Raw genomic sequence first — 18348 nt, forward strand, 5'->3', positions numbered from 1 at the left:
GGCTACATTTAAAATGCTGCATGAACAACCTTACAAAAAAAATCAGATTTGAGCAAAACCTCAGGTTTGGGTCACATTAAACTGCGGTGTGAACGTAGCTTTAGACAGGAGGAGACTGTCCGAACCACACTTCACACTTAAGGTGTGAAATAGATGATACCACAATTATAGATCAGTGTGGAAAAAATTCAATAAAATAATGGCACGAAGTTGCGCAAAACTGGCCAATCAGACCAGAGCTTACGAAATCGAGAAAGTGCTTTTCAGTTTTGAAAATATGAAATATGTATCAGATGGTGAGCGAAACAGATTGTGGGTGGCCCACAGCATGTCAAAAGCTGACACTAATTCAGTGGTAACAAATGACAGCTGATTGATGCTGCATTGTATCGCCAACAAATCCCACACTCCTGTGACCACTAAACAAAAAAAACCCAAAAACAAAACCCACAGCCATACTAATCTAAACTACAATAGTAGCATTCTTTGTACTGCTTTTGTTTCTTTTTGTGAAACTAAGGTGTATCTGTGTTTGAAATATGAATGATGATACAGATTCAGTCAACTATGAGAGGACGGGAGAAAGCGAGATGACATAAACAACCCTTCGTTCAGTACATACATTGGTGTCCAAAAATATTAGCACCCTTGGTAAATATGAGCAAAGAAGACTTTGAAAAATGTCTTTATTGTTTATCCTTTTGATATTTCATTCAAAATATTCACAAAAATCCATCCTCTAATGGATATCAAACAATTGCAAACACAAGTTTTATCAAAAAACAAATATTTTTGTCAAATAAATGTGTGGCACAATTATTGGCACCCTTTTATTCAAACCTTTGTGCAACCTCCCTTTACCAAGATAACAGCTCTGAGTCTTCTCCTATAATGCATAATGAGGTTGGAGAACACATGGCAAGGGATCTGAGAACATTCCTCCATACAGAATCTCTCCAGATCCTTTAAATTCCGAGGTCCACATGGTGGACACTCCTCTTCAGTTCACCCCACAGGTTTTCTATGGGGTTCAGGTCAGGAGACTGGGATGGCCATGGCAGAACCTTGATTTTGTTGTCAGTGAACCATTTTTTTTTATTTTTATGTTTGTTTTGGATCATTGTCTTGCTGGAAGATCCAACCAGGGACCATTTTAAGCTTTCTGGCTGAGGCAGTCAGGTTTAGATTTTTTTATCTGTTGGTATTTGATTGAGTCCATGATGCCATGTATCCAAACAAGATGTCCAGGACATTTGGCATAAAAACAGTCCCACAACGTTAAAGATCCACCACCACATTTAACCATGGCCATGAGGTACTTTTCCATATGGCTACCTCTCTGTGTACGCCAAACCCATCTCTGGTGTTTGCTGCCAAAAACCTCTATTTTTGTTTCATCTGACCACAGAACCTGGTCGCATTTGAAGTTCCAGTAGTGTCTGGCAAACTGAACACGCTTGAATTTGTTGTTGGATGAGAGCAGAGGCTTTTTTCTTGAAACCCTCCCAAACAACTTGTGATGTAGGTGAGGTCTGATTGTAGTTTGAGACTTTCTGACCCCAAGACCCAACTAATTCCTGCAATTCTCCAGCTGTGATCCTTTGAGAACTTTTGGCCATTAAAACCATCCTCCTCACCATGCTAGGAGACAATACAGACACACGTCCTCTTCCAGGTCGATTCTTAATATCTCCAGTTGATTGGAACTTCTTAATTATTGCCCTGATGGTGAAAATGGGTATTTTCAAAGCTTTAGCTATTTTCTTATAGCCATTTTCCATTTTGTTAAGCTCAGTAACCTTTTGCTGCACATCATAAATGTATTCTTTGATATTACACATTGTGATAGATGACTAAGGTAATCTGGCTTGTGTGTTACTTTATATTTATACCCCTCTGAAATAGGAAGCCATGGCTGAACAATTTCATGTTCCTAGTCACCCAGGTGCACTAAAAAAAAGTAAATTATGAATGGGAATATCCTTCAGATATATTTTACTCATAAGAATTTCTATTGTGCCACACATATATTTGACAACAAGATTTGTTTTTTGATAAAACTTGTGTTGTGTTTGCAATTGTTTGATATCCATTAGAGGATATGGTGGTGGTGGTGGCATAGTGGGCTAAAGCACAGATCTGGTAATCAGAAGGTTATTAGTTCGAACCCCAAAGCCAACACTACTGTGTCCTTGAGCAAGGCACTTAACTCTGCTCCGGGGGTATTGCCCCTGTAATAAGTGCACTGTAAGTTGCTTTGGATAAAAGCATCTGCCAAATGCATAAATGTAAAAATGTAAATGTGATAAATGTAATATATTTTTGTGAATATTTTGAATGAGAGATCAAAAGGATAAACAATAAAGACATATTTTTCACAGCCTTCTTTGCTCATATTTAACAAGCGTGCCAATATTTTTGGCCATCACTGTATGATGTTGTCAACTGCATTTAGCAGAGAACCACATGCATAATGCAAAAAATATAACCTAGAAATAAAGTCTCTAAAAAATCTCTAAATCACTTTACTAAATGGTTGTCTAAAGAAAAATCCCTCTGAATACAAAAAAGTGATCTAATTCTTGATGCAAGGGATGCATAGGGGAGTTTGGCGTGTACTGTCCTTTCCAAGGAAATTTACCTAAAATTAGAAGTCAAAAGGTCTTCAGGGTTTAGTCTTTAGCTGTCCCAGGGCATGTCACGACTCACAGACTGGGAACAGAGGGAAAGGGAGGAAACAAACACACACACACACCACTGTGTGTTAGAGAAGGAAATGTTCAAAAGACAATTTTCTTACCGCTACCTACCAGGCTTTCTCCTGTGGGACAGAACACAGCACACAAAGTGTTGAGTTTCTAAACTGTGTAACTACTAATAATTAATCCACTTAAACTTTAAAGACATAATTTCCCACAAAAATACCAGGGATCTTTTAATCGGAAAGGAAAATAAACAGGTGACCTGATGGTGGCAGTGTGACCTAACTAAATCTGAGACAATAAGCAGGTGACCTGATTGTGGCAGTGTAACCTAACTAAATCTGAGACTATGAACAGGTGGTTATGTACTTCAACTGCTTTCAACTCTGTGAAACTTAAGGGCCGTTCACACCAAATACATGTATCCATCCGAACTGTTTTTTAATTGTTTTTTTCTATGTAAACATGCGATAGACTGACATCTTTGATTGTTGCGCTGCATCTTGCTGATATTTTTTAGTCTTGCACAGCATTATTTAGACTGTGTGTCAAGCTAAAAAGAACTTCAACCGTTAAAACGCATCTGGAGATACCTGTGTTCTGCTCTATTTGTGCCGCTGCGTCATGCTTTTATTTTTTAAATTGCAAGAATGCGTTCGGTCTGAACAGCCCACTTAAGAAACTCAACTGACAGACAGCGGGGATGTGAAAGGACTACATATTTGTGTTTGGGAACCTACCTTTGACCTCATGGTGCGCTCAGAGCGTTTTGCAGCTGCGGCTGCCATCTTTAAAATGTCTGGATTGCTTTTTGACTTCATGATATCTGAAAGACAATGTGAGAGCCAACTGTTTCAAAACATCCCCTAAAAAAGGTCATAATTAAATTTTAATCAAAGTTTTACTTTATTATTGCAATTAATAAAGTTATAGGAATGTACCATAACCACCACGCTCCACATCCTCCAGTGTGGGTTCTCCCAGTGCCTCATGGGCTTGCTGCAGCTGGTCACGAAGTCGCCCTAGATCTCGCTCGGCTTTGGCCCTTACAATGCTTAGTTCTGTGTAGATGTCCTTGTATTTATCTGTTGCATATTTTTTATCCTATGACAACAAAGATGGGCATGTCATGTATTATTAACATTAATCATCATTCATTCTTGTCTTTTCTTGCCATTAAGAAAAACATACACTACAGGTTTGGACACTTGACTGAATTTATGTTTCTCATGATCTAAAAAATACATTTTGATCCAATTAATTTTTTAGGGAAATATAAATGATGCCTAGAGTTTATACTTTAAGACAAAGTGCTTTGAAGATGATAAAAAATATAAGATCAAAAGAAGCTTTGATTTCTTAAAAAAAAAAAAAAGATTCTTGGTCACTACAATAATTCCAATATTTCAATTTGTCTTATTTCATAATTTTGATGACTTTACTAATTAAAATGTGGAAAAGAGTAACAACAAAGTGCTAGTAGGTATGTCCAAATGTTTGACTGGTAGTGTAAACAAATATGCAGCACTTACTCTATGGGCAGTTTGGAGTTCATCTTTTAAAGAGTTTATCTCTTGCTTCAGGTACTGCACTTCTGACTCTTTCACCCTCAGCATTACCTGTAAACATAAGCAGGACAATGATGTTTTCTTCCCCAGGATGCTGTTAAAAATAGCTTAGATGTCATGGGAAAACAGTTATCACAGACCTCCAGTTCATACAGCTCCTTTCCCTGTATGACACTGCCTGTGTCTATGCCGTCCTCACTCGTCATTGATCGCATCTTAGTGATCTCAGCAGCCAGACGGTTGTTTAGCTCCTTCAAAACAATTAAAAACAGCTTTGAGAATGCCACAAATACAATGCAGCCAGATGAAAAACTAGACTGGGGTTTTGGTTTTGATCTCTGTGTTTACAGGTTTGTTAAGATTTATTTGCATTAAAGGGATAGTTCACCCAAAAATTTACTCACCCTCGTGTTTTTACAAACCTGTATGACTTTCTTTTTCCATGGAGCACAAAAGGAAATGTTAGGGACTGACAGACTCCATCACTATTCACTTTCAATGCATATTTTTTCCTTACAATGAAAGTGAATGGTGACTGAGGCTAACATTCTGCCTAACACCCTTTTGTGTTCCACGCAAGAAATCCTACGGGATGACAGAAATGACATTTTGGGTGAACAAACCCATTGATCCTTCAATGTCCATGATTACCTGGTTGTGTGCATTAAGTTCCTGGTTCTCCCGTTGGCACTGTCTGAGAGCCTGTCTTTCGGCCTCAAGTGCCTGGGCCAGATGTGCATTCTCTAAGCACTTTTGAGAGTACTGTTCTGATAACACCTCAATCTCCCTGTGGTACGACATCAGCTCTTCCCTACATCACACACACATAAGAGCCATTTTTTTTCTTTAATTCTTCAAAGTTTAAACAAATGCTAAAAGAGCAAGGCCTCAAAGTCTAGACAGAAGTACACCCAAGAACTTAAGGGCAGATTATGGGAATGTAGACAAACAACAATCACAACAGAATTGGAACACTGCCATCTTTGCTCAATTGCCCCAGGATACACTTGGCAACTGAAGCTTGTCATGCAGTTGGGCATTTGTCTTAAACTCTTTATCCACTTCAATTAATGTACCGGTAGTTATAGAGAATGTAGGAAGTCTTTGCTTATCACAGATTTAGAAATAAATGCATCACTAATGAAAGCACAAATATAATAAGAGTATAAAGATGATGTTGGGGAGAGGTGGAGTTTGGCATTTATAAGCTTGTTTTAAGCTTCCCTGTTCCTTTGTGCAATTTACGTTCAATTACATAAAAAGGGACAGGTTATTTATTTCTTTGGTGCGGGATATCTCCAGAGGAATGAGAAGAAGTGGTTGAGATAGATTTAAATGCATTATGAGTACAAGCTGTCATTGTGCACTGAAATAGCATAAAGGAATAACAACTGACTCGTGTTGCTTGCAGATTTCCTCAATGTCTGCATTTTCAGTGTTGTTGTTGGCCTTGCGTGCTTTCTCCAATTCCCTCCCGAGCTCCGTCCGATGTGCATTCTTCATCGCTTCGATAGCTAATAAAATAAAAACGGCATAAAAAATCTGTATGATATATCTTAATCAGAAAATGGCACAAAACGTAAAACAAAACGCCGCCGCACAACACAGAAAAAAACACAACAAAAAACTAAATAAAACAAAACAAAATGCAACGAAAAAAAAAAGATTTCTGGCAACAAAAAGTGCTTCTTGCACTTTTCCTCTGACTAACCAGCTATAGTGGCTGCTGTCTCCTCTGCCAGCAGTCTTTCTTTTTCTTCCTGCAGTTTCTCCAGTTCCCGCTGGTGCTTTTTCTGCAGCTCGTCTATCACCTTCTGGTGGGACTCTTCCATGGCAGCAAAGCCTCGTTCACATGTAGCCTGTAGAGATGAGAAGGAATCGGACAACAGGGAGCAGCAGTTTAGTTCACCATGTTTGGATCAATTGTAGTTCTCTTACTTTTTGACAAGGACAACACTTACACAGACAACAGAGATTAGCGATGTGTGGACAGAGCGGTGTCCACACAAAGCTAGATGTTAATAACCTACGATGAACATAAAGGGGACACAGAGGCCAGTGATAGATGGCATTGTAGACGTAACACAATTCCTCCTATAATGGTGGGACTATGTCACATTATAGACATACAGTGCCCCAAAACATTTTTGGGACACTTAAGCGATACTTAAAAATGTACGAATGTCTTGAATGTATGAAATGCAATAGATACAAAATATCAAACCAAGTTGCATACATTTTAAAGAAAGATAGCACAACCCAAAAAATTCACAAAAAGAAGTTTGTTAGGTTTTTAAATTATGAAATGATAGATTTGTCAAAAAGATGTAATCTTTTTTCCATATTTTGATACTGTTCAAATGTAAGATAAGTATTCAGACACTTTCTGGTTGTCGACCACCTGAACCTCAAGGGAATGAACTTCATACATTCGCTAAAATGACCTTGAGATCAGTTGTTAAGTAACCAGAAAAGTTCAGCGAGTTCTGAGAAAAGGTCTAGCATTATTTTACTGCAGATGCCACCTGGTTTTATATTTTGTTTTCTAATGCAGTGAAATTCATAAATTGTAATTTTGGCTAAAGTGTCCAAATACTTTTTGGGGCCACTGTGTAAGGTCTCATTTGTCAGTAAAAATAAATCTGCAGAAACATCCTGTGCATAGTCTATATTAGATATCATGCCTTTAGTTTGCCTAAATATCAGTGTGGACCATGTCTAAAAAAATCTGAGCATTTAATTCCAAAAAACACAGAACTATTCACCAACACAGTTGAGAGCATAATTTCAGTACAAGTTTCCACAAGAGAAGATTTCAATGCCCTTCTGACTGTGCAATCCCAAACATGCTTCCGCTGTCTATTCAATGGCCCTGATCTCCGTACTCAGTCATAGATGCTGTCTAGCTCTCTACAGGCCTGATGAAGCAGTTGTTTATATAGGGCTACGTTCCAGGGACAAGGTCCGTCTCATGAATCACTGCATTATAGCAGGCCAACTCCTGCTGAGTGCAGAACAGCTTCCTGTCCCCATGTCACCCCATAACCACACCTGCACTTGTTTATTCACCAGGCTTTCTGGGTGGAAAATCTAATTTCCTCATTTGTCAGGACAAATGCACAGTCCAGTACCACATATTGGTGACAAATGTCATACGATTGAGTTTTCGTAAAATAAATTTTAAACAAACTGTATGCATTAAAATTTTGATAAATAAATTGGGCTGGGGAATAATTAAAAATAACAATTAATACAGTATTAGTTTTTTCCAATTCCTGAAACTCCACTTCCTGTGGCTATAACTGACATATTTAATTACAAGTTACACACTCGACTGCACATCCTAGCACAGACACTGATTGTGTGGAGCAATACACACTTATTAAGCGTGACAAACGTCCCAGGCATAATAAACAAGGGATCGGATTTACTGTACGGAGAATGGAGACTTCAGGTGTGGGAGAGATTCGGGCAAGCTGCTGTATCTCTTCCCATCGCCCGAAAACGCTCACTCACTGTCATCTGAACAACAGCCAGAGAAAATAATAGTTGAGATTTTAAGCTTTGGCAAATTAAACTTCAGCACTCAATTTGTTTTATATCTGTATGTATAAAGTCTAATAATGCATTGGCAATGCATATTTAAGTTTATCTTACAATAAAGCTTGATTTTTGAAAGCAAAATTAAGCCAAACTTCTAATTACAGCATGTCCACTTTTATGGCATGTAAACATTTACTTTTATTAAAGTTTTATACCTGTAAAAATGTGTCTTATTAATTATAAAAAACGGAATATTTAAACGTAAATTTTTAAATAATTGAAATAAATGATGATTTATTGACTATGACTAATTTCTTGCAAGCTCTTTGAGACGGAGTATAAAGTAAATATATTTATTTGTATTTTAAAGTTCTCTCTCTAACATTTGTACGGTATCTTACTATGGGTAACGTCTCAGGTGTGGCCAATCCTGGAAGCACGAATAACACCCAGTCTGTCAGTTGACAGACCAATCACAGCAGTGATGATGGAGTCCCATCTCCTTATATAAACCACAGTCATAGGTGCCTACTTCATTCTTGTTCTCTTCCCTGTGACGATCTTTGGAAGCTATCCTCAGCAGGACTCGTAAGAAGTGATCGCTTAACTTCATAAGGCGAGCCTTTCAGGTACGTCGCAGAACGCAGCTGTTCTTTTTGCGAGTATATTCACTGTCAAATTGAATATATTTTCTGCTGTATTATATTGTTTTCTCCGGGAGGCGTGAACCAGAGCGTCGAGGCAGGTTTGCGTTATTTCTGCGGAGTTTTGAGCTGTTATAGCTTCTACCTCTACGGCAAGAGGATTAACACAGAATCAAGTGGCAATGTTGTGGTGAACTGCTTCTGTGTTCTTGAGTTCGGGTTCTGTCATGGCAACTGTGAGCTCACCAAGAGGCAGAGTGAAGGGGAAGGATCATCGTCCGTGCACTTGTGGATGATCTCGCCAAAGGTTTCCCACCCGCTATATATTGTCTGTTTGGGGGTCAGGCATGCACAAGCTGAATAATCCCAAGTGTTGCCCGCATTGTTCCCGTTTCGTACTTTGAATAATGAGGAACCCTATTTTTCTCCACCACCAGCGGAGAAAGACCCCCCACCCCAGCTGCAAGAAACTCTCCATCGAGCAGACTGGCCAGGGTACAGAGAGGGATCTGTATGACAGCAAATGTCTGCAATCTTGAGCTGCCCTGGTAAAGCAATTTATTCCAGCCATACCAGTGTGCATCGTGGAGATGCGTCGGTTTTGGGACAAGCCTTTTTCGCACAGAGTGCCTTTTGAAGTTTACTCTAAGCTGGATGTGCATGAAATGGAGGATCTGGGGATGTCCAACCCCCTCCAGTCGAGGAGTCGGTGGTGAATCACCTTCCTTCTGACTGTCGGGCATTTTTTTGCACCCGCTTCATTGTCGGGACGGACTGAGAGATTTTCGGCCTCCATTTACCAAAAGATCTACTGATCTTCAGTCCTAGCTGTATGGGCTCTCAACACCACCTCGCTCCTAGCAGCATATCAGACCAAGTTGATGAAGGAGATGGGCCTACAAATTGATGCGGGGGTGCTGGATGCGGCATTGTGGGAAGAGATGCGTCAAGAGGGGCCGTCCTGAGCTGCGATCGCAGCATGGGTTTCACCGTTGTGGGCGAAAGGGCTTTTTGGCTCGGTGTGTCTGGCCTGTCTAAGAGGGAGAAGACAGAGTTCCTCGATGCCCCAGTGGATCCGAAAGCCCTTTTCGGGGCTACGGTGTCCACAATGCGGCAGCAATGTGATTTGAGGAAAAAGGATGGGGAAGCGTTCGAGACCTACCTTTCCCCAAAAATCCACTGCTTGCCCCCCTGCAGCCATCACGTTCTGGGTTCACAACTCATTTTAGAGGTGGACAATCTGGTTTTAGAACCCAGACCAGGCCTCCCCCACTGCACCAGCAGTCAGGGTAGGGAGGGGCACAGCCGAAACGGTCCCAGCCGAGAAGCAAGGCTTCTTTCGCAGCGGCGGTGGCCAAACATCGTCTGTCTAACTCTCAGGGGAACAAGAAGAGACGGGCGACCTAACTAATGTTATGGTTAGGGACATGGAATGGGTGAACAGCACTCAGGGAGTCTCTGTTCCACTCCTCCCTCAAGAAGTGAGTTCGTTTTCCGCCCCTCCAGCAAAGAGGAATAGGAAAGGGAATCAAACCATAAGTTGTGTTACATGGTTTATACACAAACGATTTAATGGGAGTGTTTGCACCAGTTTCAACAGTGCCTCTCAGTTTGCATCTCCCCTCTCCACCCACGGGGTCAGAAAAGAGAGTGGAGGAAATTTTGCACAAAAACATGTGACAAAAATAAAAATCTCCTCTGTGCATCCAGGCAGTGGGCCAAGGGCACAGCAGTGTGTGAAAATAAATCACAAAATAATAACAAACTCCGCCACTAGATGTTACAGCAGTACCATCAGTGAGCGAGAGCTTTAGCGTGCCCTTATCTGTTCAAGCAGAAAGTTGGCGCGCATGCGCAGTTTAGCCCTGGATTTTATCTACGATAAAATGGGGTTATCTGCTGCAAATCGCTGTAAAACCACCTCTGTTCAACAGTGTGTTAATGTCAACAGTGGAGGGGGAGTCAGCTCAGATTTTAAGGGAGGAAACAGCCTCCTTTTGCAGAGCAACAGAGCAATAAGGATTGTGCTGCTGGAGGACAGCCATCAGGGCTTTTACTCCCAGTATTTCATCATCCCCAAGAGAGGAGGTCTCCGTCCCATTCTGGATTTGCAAAAACTCAACAAATACCTCAGAAGGTACAAGTTCAAAATGCTCACGCTCAAAACACTCTCTCAGTTTATTCATCCCAGCGACTAGTTTACATCACTCGATCTGAAGGACGCGTATTTTCATGTGGGCATCTACCCGTCACACCGAAAATTGTGTGATTTGCCTATCAGGGAATAGCTTACAAATTTTTGACAGTGCCTTTCGGACTTTCATTGGCACGAGAGACTTCAGCATGTATGTGGAGGCAGCACTAATGCCACTGAGGTTAAGGGTCACTGAGGGTCTCGGGGTGTCTGCTTATCTAGACGATCTACTGCTGTTCGTGCCGTTGCGGCAGCAAGCATAGATAGATATGATTCATTCATTTAGTGAATCTGGGATTCAAAATAAACGAGACAAAGAGCTGCCTGATGCCCTCATAGGAAATAATTTAACTGGGTCTCAGATTGAACGCCGATCAGTATCGAGTGTTTTCTGTCAGAGGAATGCATCGGATCGATTCACGGTTGATTGTCCCTTTTTCAGAAAGGGAAAAAAGTCTCATTCCAGTTGTGTCTACGGCTATTGGGTCTGATGGCCTCAACAGTGTCAGTCATTCCTTTGGGACTACTGCGAATGAGAGAGTTTCAGCATCGGATTGCTGTGCAGCACTTGTGTCCTTGCCGTCACTTAAATCACAGAGTAAGAGTGAAGAGGGGATGCTCAGTCACCGGAGAATCCCTGCTTTCCTTCACGGGGGAACCCTTTGGGGGTGGTCTCTCTGAGGAAAGTGGTGACGACAGACGTGTCACTCACAGGATGGGGCACGGTGTGCGAAGGCAGAATAGTGAATGGGGTTTGGCCCGCGTCACTTCAGAACGCGCACATAAGCTTTCTGGAGTTATTGACAGTGTTGCTAGCATTGAAGCACTTTGTACAGTTCCTTCAATGCCACAATGTCCTAGTCAGATCGGACAACAGTGGCATACATAAACAGACAGGTGGGCACATGTTCACAGCGGCTACACAGCCTGGCACAAAAACTGATTGTGTGGAGTGGTGCCCGCTTTCATTGCAGGCGACGCACGTTCCAGGAGCGATGAATACGGTGGCGGATCTCCATTCCAGGGGCCAGGGGCAATATTCTTTACAGAGAATGGAGACTTCACCCTTAGGTAGTGAGTCAGCTATGGGAGAGATACGGGCGAGCTGCCAAAGATCTCTTCGCATCACGCAAAAACGCTCATTGCCCTCTGTTCTTCTATCTGGCGAGAGACGGTGCTCCTATGGGTGTAGATGCTCTAGCGCATCCTTGGCTACTTAACGTGTTTCCTCAACTGAGTCTGATCATTCCAACTCTAAAAAGAGTAAGAGAATATGGTCACTCAGTCATAATGATCACCGCAAACTGGCTGTGGAAACTGTGGTTGGCGGAGATGATTCAAATTTTGTTCCCGCTGCGCAGGGATCTCCTGTCACAAGCACGGGGGGAAATATTTTACCCCGCCCAGGACTGAGTAGCTCTTTGAGCCTGGCCAATTAGAGGCTAAATTTGAGTGTCACGGGTTTACCCCCCAGGGTGATTGAAATAATTCAGAGTACGAGAGCTGCTTCAACGTGCTCCGCGTATGATCGGAAATGGGCTGTGTTTGAGCAGTGGTGTGCACACAGACACACTGTTCCATTTTCACAAATCAACAATTACACAGTGAAGCACAAGTGTGTTATTTTGCTCCAAAGTTGTAAAATTGGCTATAACTTTAAACAGAAAAGTTTGGTAAGCAATTTTATCACACTAAAATCATGTTAACACACACATTGTTTGTGGCTATACTTTTGAAACATTGAGTATTTTAACGTTTATGGATTGACCCCATTCACTTACATTGTAAGTGCCTCACTGGAACCCAGAGCTTTGCTTTTTTTTTTTTTAAAGAAAAGCAGGGCAAGTCAAAACTAAATTTTGTGGTAATTAACATTTTGCCACAAATGCTGTCGATTGAGCTTAACTTGTATTGAACCAGGAATATTTCTTTAAGAAATTAAAACTTATTCTAACGAGACAAAACACAAATAAAGATACAGGCTGCCAGAAAAAATACCAATGCTGGTTAATTCATGCCAACTCCCTCATCAGTTTATTTCAATCACTGGCTTAATATTATGCTTACAGTTGTACTCAAAAGTTTGCATACCGGCAGAAATTGTGAAATTTTGGCATTGATTTTGAAAATATGACTGATCATGCAAAAATGTCTTTTATTTAAGGATAGTGATCACATGAAGCCATTTATCATCACATAGTTGTTTGGCTCCTTTTTAAATCATAATGATAACAGAAATCACCCAAAAGTTTACATACCTTTGAATGTTTGGCCTTGTTACAGACAAACAAGGTGACACACACAGGTTTAAATGGCAATTAAAGGTTAATTTCCCACACCTGTGGCTTTTTAAATTGCAATTAGTGTCCGTGTATAAATAGTCAATGAGTTTGTTAGCTCTCACGTGGATGCACTGAGCAGGCTAGATACTGAGCCATGGGGAGCAGAAAAGAACTGTCAAAAGACCTGCGTAACAAGGTAATGGAACTTTATAAAGATGGAAATGGATATAAAAAGATATCCAAAGCCTTGAAAATTCCAGTCAGTACTGTTCAATCACTTATTAATAAGTGGAAAATTCGGGGATCTCTTGATACCAAGCCAAGGTCAGGTAGACCAAGAAAGATTTCAGCCACAACTGCCAGAAGAATTGTTCGGGATACAAAGAAAAACCCACAGGTAACCTCAGGAGAAATACAGGCTGCTCTGGAAAAAGACGGTGTGGTTGTTTCAAGGAGCACAAAACGACAATACTTGAACAAAAATTAGCTGCATGGTCGAGTTGGCAGAAAGAAGCCTTTACTGCACCAATGCCACAAAAAAGCCCGGTTACAATATGCCCGACAACACCTTGACATGCCTCACAGCTTCTGGCACACTGTAATTTTGAGTGACGAGACTAAAATAGAGCTTTATGGTCACAACCATAAGCGCTATGTTTGGAGAGGGGTCAACAAGGCCTACAGTGAAAAGAGTACCATCCCCGCTGTGAAGCATGGTGGTGGCTCACTGATGTTTTGGGGGTGTGTGAGCTCTAAAGGCACGGGGAATCTTGTGAAAATTGATGGCAAGATGAATACAGCATGTTATCAGAAAATACTGGCAGACAATTTGCATTCTTCTGCACGAAAGCTGCACATTGGACGCTCCTGGACTTTCCAGCACGACAATGACCCTAAGCACAAGGCCAAGTTGACCCTCCAGTGGTTACAGCAGAAAAAGGTGAAGGTTCAGGAGTGGCCATCACAGTCTCCTGACCTTAATATCATCGAGCCACTCTGGGGAGATCTCAAACATGCGGTTCATGCAAGACGACCAAAGACTCTGCATGACCTGGAGGCATTTTGCCAAGACGAATGGGCAGCTATACCACCTGCAAGAATTTGGAGCCTCATAGACAACTATTACAAAAGACTGCATGCTGTCATTGATGCTAAAGGGGGCAATACACAGTATTAAGAACTAAGGGTATGCAGACTTTTGAACAGGGGTCATTTCGTTTTTTTCTTTGTTGCCATGTTTTGTTTTATGATTGTGCCATTCTGTTATAACCTACAGTTGAATATGAATCCCATAAGAAATAAAAGAAATGTGTTTTGCCTGCTCACTCATGTTTTCTTTAAAAATGGTACATATATTACCAATTCTCCAAGGGTATGCAAACTTTTGAGCACAAATGTCTATGACTGCAAAACAACCTAGTCAGGAAATGGCTCCATCACATACCGACAAATCAGCCTAATAGAAATGCAGAAATGATGGTAAAATCCCACTAAAAACAGCTTTCAAGGTTAATTTTTCAAACAGTAACTGTGACAGGGGACAACAGATTCTGAAAGAAATATGAATATTTAGCTGTTTTTTTTGGTCAGGATTTGGAAATTTTGGAAATTACCAGATGTTCTGCTAACTGCTGAGTTGAATCAACAATACAATACAACCAAATTATTCTTAAAGGGGTCATGACATGAGGAATGACATTTTCCAGTTTACATGTACTCTCAACTTAAAACATCCTTTTAAATACAAAGAGCATTTATTTAAACCAAGCAGAAAAAATGTCTCGAATGGATTTTCCCAACTTTGTGATGTCATAGAGATGAATACATCAGCACATGACTGCCTCTACAGCAAGACATCAACACCTACTTTTACATCATGGCACCCTTGGCCTGCCCACTGGCGCTCAGTCAGAAAGGTGAAGAGAAGAGAACAAGACGGGCCTACTATTCATCTGCACCAAAGGGACTTACAAAGGACACCTTCTTGAGCCCAACATTTTTCTATGTAAACATGAAATAGACGAACTGCTTACAGTTATCCGTTATCATGCATCTCGTGCTGCTTTTAAAAGCTGCAATGTCAAGTTACAATTCTTAAAAGTAGATCCCCATTCTGTGTCTTCTTGTTTGAGTATAAATGCATCCTGGATGCATTTAGCCCCATTTGCACTATTTTTTAATTGTTGGTCTATGTAAACATGCACTAGATGGACATCTTTCGCCATTTTTATGCATTTCTGGTGATGTGTGCCACGTTTAAAGAGCAGTACAAGCTCAACTTTCAAAAACGCTTCTGTTCTGCTCCATTTAATTGCTGCCACTGCCTGGGAAAACCAGGTTAAAAACACTATTGTGCCCGACTTCAAAACCATAAGTAACCAATTCCATTCATGAATGTTTCATACAGTATGTTATGACTGTTTGATATTTATAGATTATGGTGCTGCTGTGCTTGAGTGAACATTTTGACACATTTGGATGCAATGTGTTGAGTGTGCACTATGTGGAAACCCTGAAATTTAGTTTTGTATTATTGTGTAGCTGGTTCATTCTTTTCTGATTGATTTTCAAACATATATGGCTGTATTCGAGGGGCTGCACGATGTAGGCCAATCATAACAGTGGGCATTTACATTGAAGTTTAAAGGAGACGCTGAGAACTAAACCAAGAGTTTTAGACAGAGAGCCAGACACAGGATAGAAAATTATCATATATTACTAAATTATGAGTTTTGGTGGAATAAAAACATTAATAATATAATAAGTGTACCACAGGGAAAAAAATAAAAACATAAAAGGTGTATGCCATGATCTCTTTAAGTTTCTGTCTTGAAAGACAATTCATTAAATTCTTCCACATTTAAATTGGTACTTCCATAGAACATAGCTTAAAATGAAATATTTTGGGTGTTGCATTGCATTACTTTGTTATTTTTAATAATTAGTTTTTAAACAGCTGGCGTTTTCATTCATCAAAGATAAGCAGTTTATGCATAGAACTAGTTTTGCATTGAGCACTGGCTGTTAATCAGGCAGAGGTTTAGTCAGATAAAAGTAAAGAAAAAAAACAAGTTCAGATTCAAGTCAACTAGGTGAACCACATACAACTCCGACAAATGAAGTTTTTCCAGTTGCATCTTGCACAAAAATAAATTATAAAATAAAATACCTTGATAATTTTACTGAATGATTGCAGATGTGGTTCCTGTAGCTCAACTGGTAAAGCATGGCGCTAGCAACACCAAAATCATGGGTTTGATTCCCAGGGAAAACACAAACTGATAAAAATTAATACCCTGAATGCACTGAAAGTCACTATAGATAAAAGCGTCTGCCAAATGCATAATGCAGTAAAGCATTGTCTAATACGTCTGTGGAATGCATTCTTAAATGTTTTCAATTGGAATAGTTTTTGCTAGAAATTATTTACTTCACACTTCCAATCTAAAGAGAACGTCCAATAAGTTGTATCATATTTTTACTCTGCTACCTTATCACAGCTCACCCACACTCCTAATACTTAAAATGTACATGCATATCTAAAGTTAATAGCCATGCATCACTGGTTATAGATATAAGGCTAGACCAAAGCACCACAAAGCAGGGTTAGTATGAAAAAAAGAGGGGAAAGGGTCAGGTTTAAGGTTGCCACATGGAGTTATTATGGACGGAGAACAGCAAGGACATAGAACTCCTTGACCTTTATGTTTCCCAGGTCTTTCTCATATTTCAGACGTAGCAATGTCTCATCCCCCACACAATCTCGCCGATTAATTTCCTCTGTCAAGTCAGACACCTGGGACACAAGCTTTTTTATCCGCAGTTTGAGGAAAGTTGAGTTTGGTTTTCCATCCACTGCAAGCTCAGCAACATCAGGGCTCGCAGCATCCGTAAGTTCTTCCATCTCTTGATTGAAGCGTGCTATTAAGTTTTGACACTCCATCTCATGCTTCTTCTTGAGGTTCTCCATGCAAACAGTCAGGGAGTCAATCTCTTTCACATTCTCCTCTAACCTCAGCCTTAGAGTCTCACCAGCCTTAGCCACTTCCTGTCGTAGCTTCTCTGCTTCTTGCTCATATACCTCCTTTAATTCTCGCAGCTCCTTTTTATGCATGGCCACCATGTCCTGAAGCTGAATGGCCTTGTCCAGGGAGTCAATTGGCTCTCCCTCTATCTGAATGTGGGTAACGGCCATTGAATCCCCACTCATGGCACTCTGGAAACTTGACTGGACCTGCTTCTGTTTGAGTTCAAATCTCATGTTTTGTGCTCTCAAATCAGCACAACTTGCACAGGCAGCTAGTTCCAAATGTGTCTCTCTTCCTAACTCTTTCTTCTTCAATAAGCTCTGCTGAATTACCAAGTATGTACATGTTACATCCAAGATGGCCTCACGAATGTATTCAGAGCAGTGTCTCTCTTGAGTCCCACAGCTTGAAAGATTCAAAGCTAAGGACTGGAGTTGCTCATTTGTACATTCCCTAATAGCTGAAGCTGTCAGATTATATAAAACCACTTTATTTTGTATGATTTCGAGGAGATTTTTCGTAATGCAGGAATTAGCAGGATCAAACAACTGATTCAAAATGTCAAAATTCAATTTCATGGTTGTCTCTTCACTCAACATATTTCCAAGTCCAGCGCTTTGTATTTCTTGGAGATTGGAGAGTTCATTCATAAAAAGCAGCATTTTATTTTCAACTAGCACACGCTCTACAACATTCCTTACGGCTGCAAGGGCTTGCTCACACCCAGAGACTTTCTGGCAGCTGCCTAAACCATCTAAAACTACTTGAAGAATCTTTTTCTCAATAATTTCCTTAATCATTCCTGTCTGATAACTGTCTAAAGTGTCGGTCTCCATGCCAGTGCTGGAAGAATGACATTTCTTAATTTCCTCACTGCCATTTATCAACATGTCAAGAACATGATTAAGAGACTCAGACTTCCTCTTGAACTCTTTCACCACTTCCTTAATCTTACCATCATGTGCCAGTCTTTCTTCTCTCTGCATCAACTCTTGGCCCCCACTTTTTGTTCCTGGTTCACTACCAAGCGTTACTTCAGTTCCTGCCTTCTCCTCTAACATTCTAATTTCCTTTTGAGCATCAATAAGCATTTGACTAAACATCCTTACTGCATCCTTATTTTTAGTAAGCAGCTCTGTGTTTTGGGACTGAAGTTCTCTACAGATCTTCTCAACATTTTGAAGCATCTGCTCATTCTCTAAAAGCTTGGACTGAAGGACCTCTATTTGGTTTTTGAGGTCTTCTGTCTCCGGAGGTAACTCTTTATCATCTTTTTCATTTTCTGCCACCTGAAATCCAAGACCCCTAAGGGTGGCCTCTTTAAGTTGCAGTCTTTTCTCTGTATCTTTCAAATTATTACCAAGCACCTCTAATTTAATGAGAGCCT

At 40.5% G+C, this 18348-nt stretch overlaps 1 protein-coding gene across 3 annotated transcripts in view; it reads right to left on the reverse strand.

Annotated features, from left to right (window-relative positions):
* LOC127422832 (myosin phosphatase Rho-interacting protein-like) overlaps positions 1–18348 on the reverse strand; it is an 86005-nt gene that overhangs the window by 4955 nt on the left and 62702 nt on the right. For all 3 annotated transcript variants that reach the window (XM_051666626.1, XM_051666625.1, XM_051666627.1), the window contains 7 exons: positions 5982–6129; positions 5667–5784; positions 4922–5081; positions 4411–4521; positions 4235–4321; positions 3644–3806; positions 3443–3528 (listed from right to left, as the gene is read on the reverse strand). In XM_051666626.1, coding sequence (XP_051522586.1) covers positions 3443–3528; positions 3644–3806; positions 4235–4321; positions 4411–4521; positions 4922–5081; positions 5667–5784; positions 5982–6129 — 873 coding nt within the window. The remainder of the gene's footprint in view (positions 1–3442; positions 3529–3643; positions 3807–4234; positions 4322–4410; positions 4522–4921; positions 5082–5666; positions 5785–5981; positions 6130–18348) is intronic.

The sequence above is a fragment of the Myxocyprinus asiaticus genome, chromosome 32 (genome assembly GCF_019703515.2).
Source record: "Myxocyprinus asiaticus isolate MX2 ecotype Aquarium Trade chromosome 32, UBuf_Myxa_2, whole genome shotgun sequence".
In the NCBI taxonomy this organism is placed as follows: domain Eukaryota; kingdom Metazoa; phylum Chordata; class Actinopteri; order Cypriniformes; family Catostomidae; genus Myxocyprinus; species Myxocyprinus asiaticus.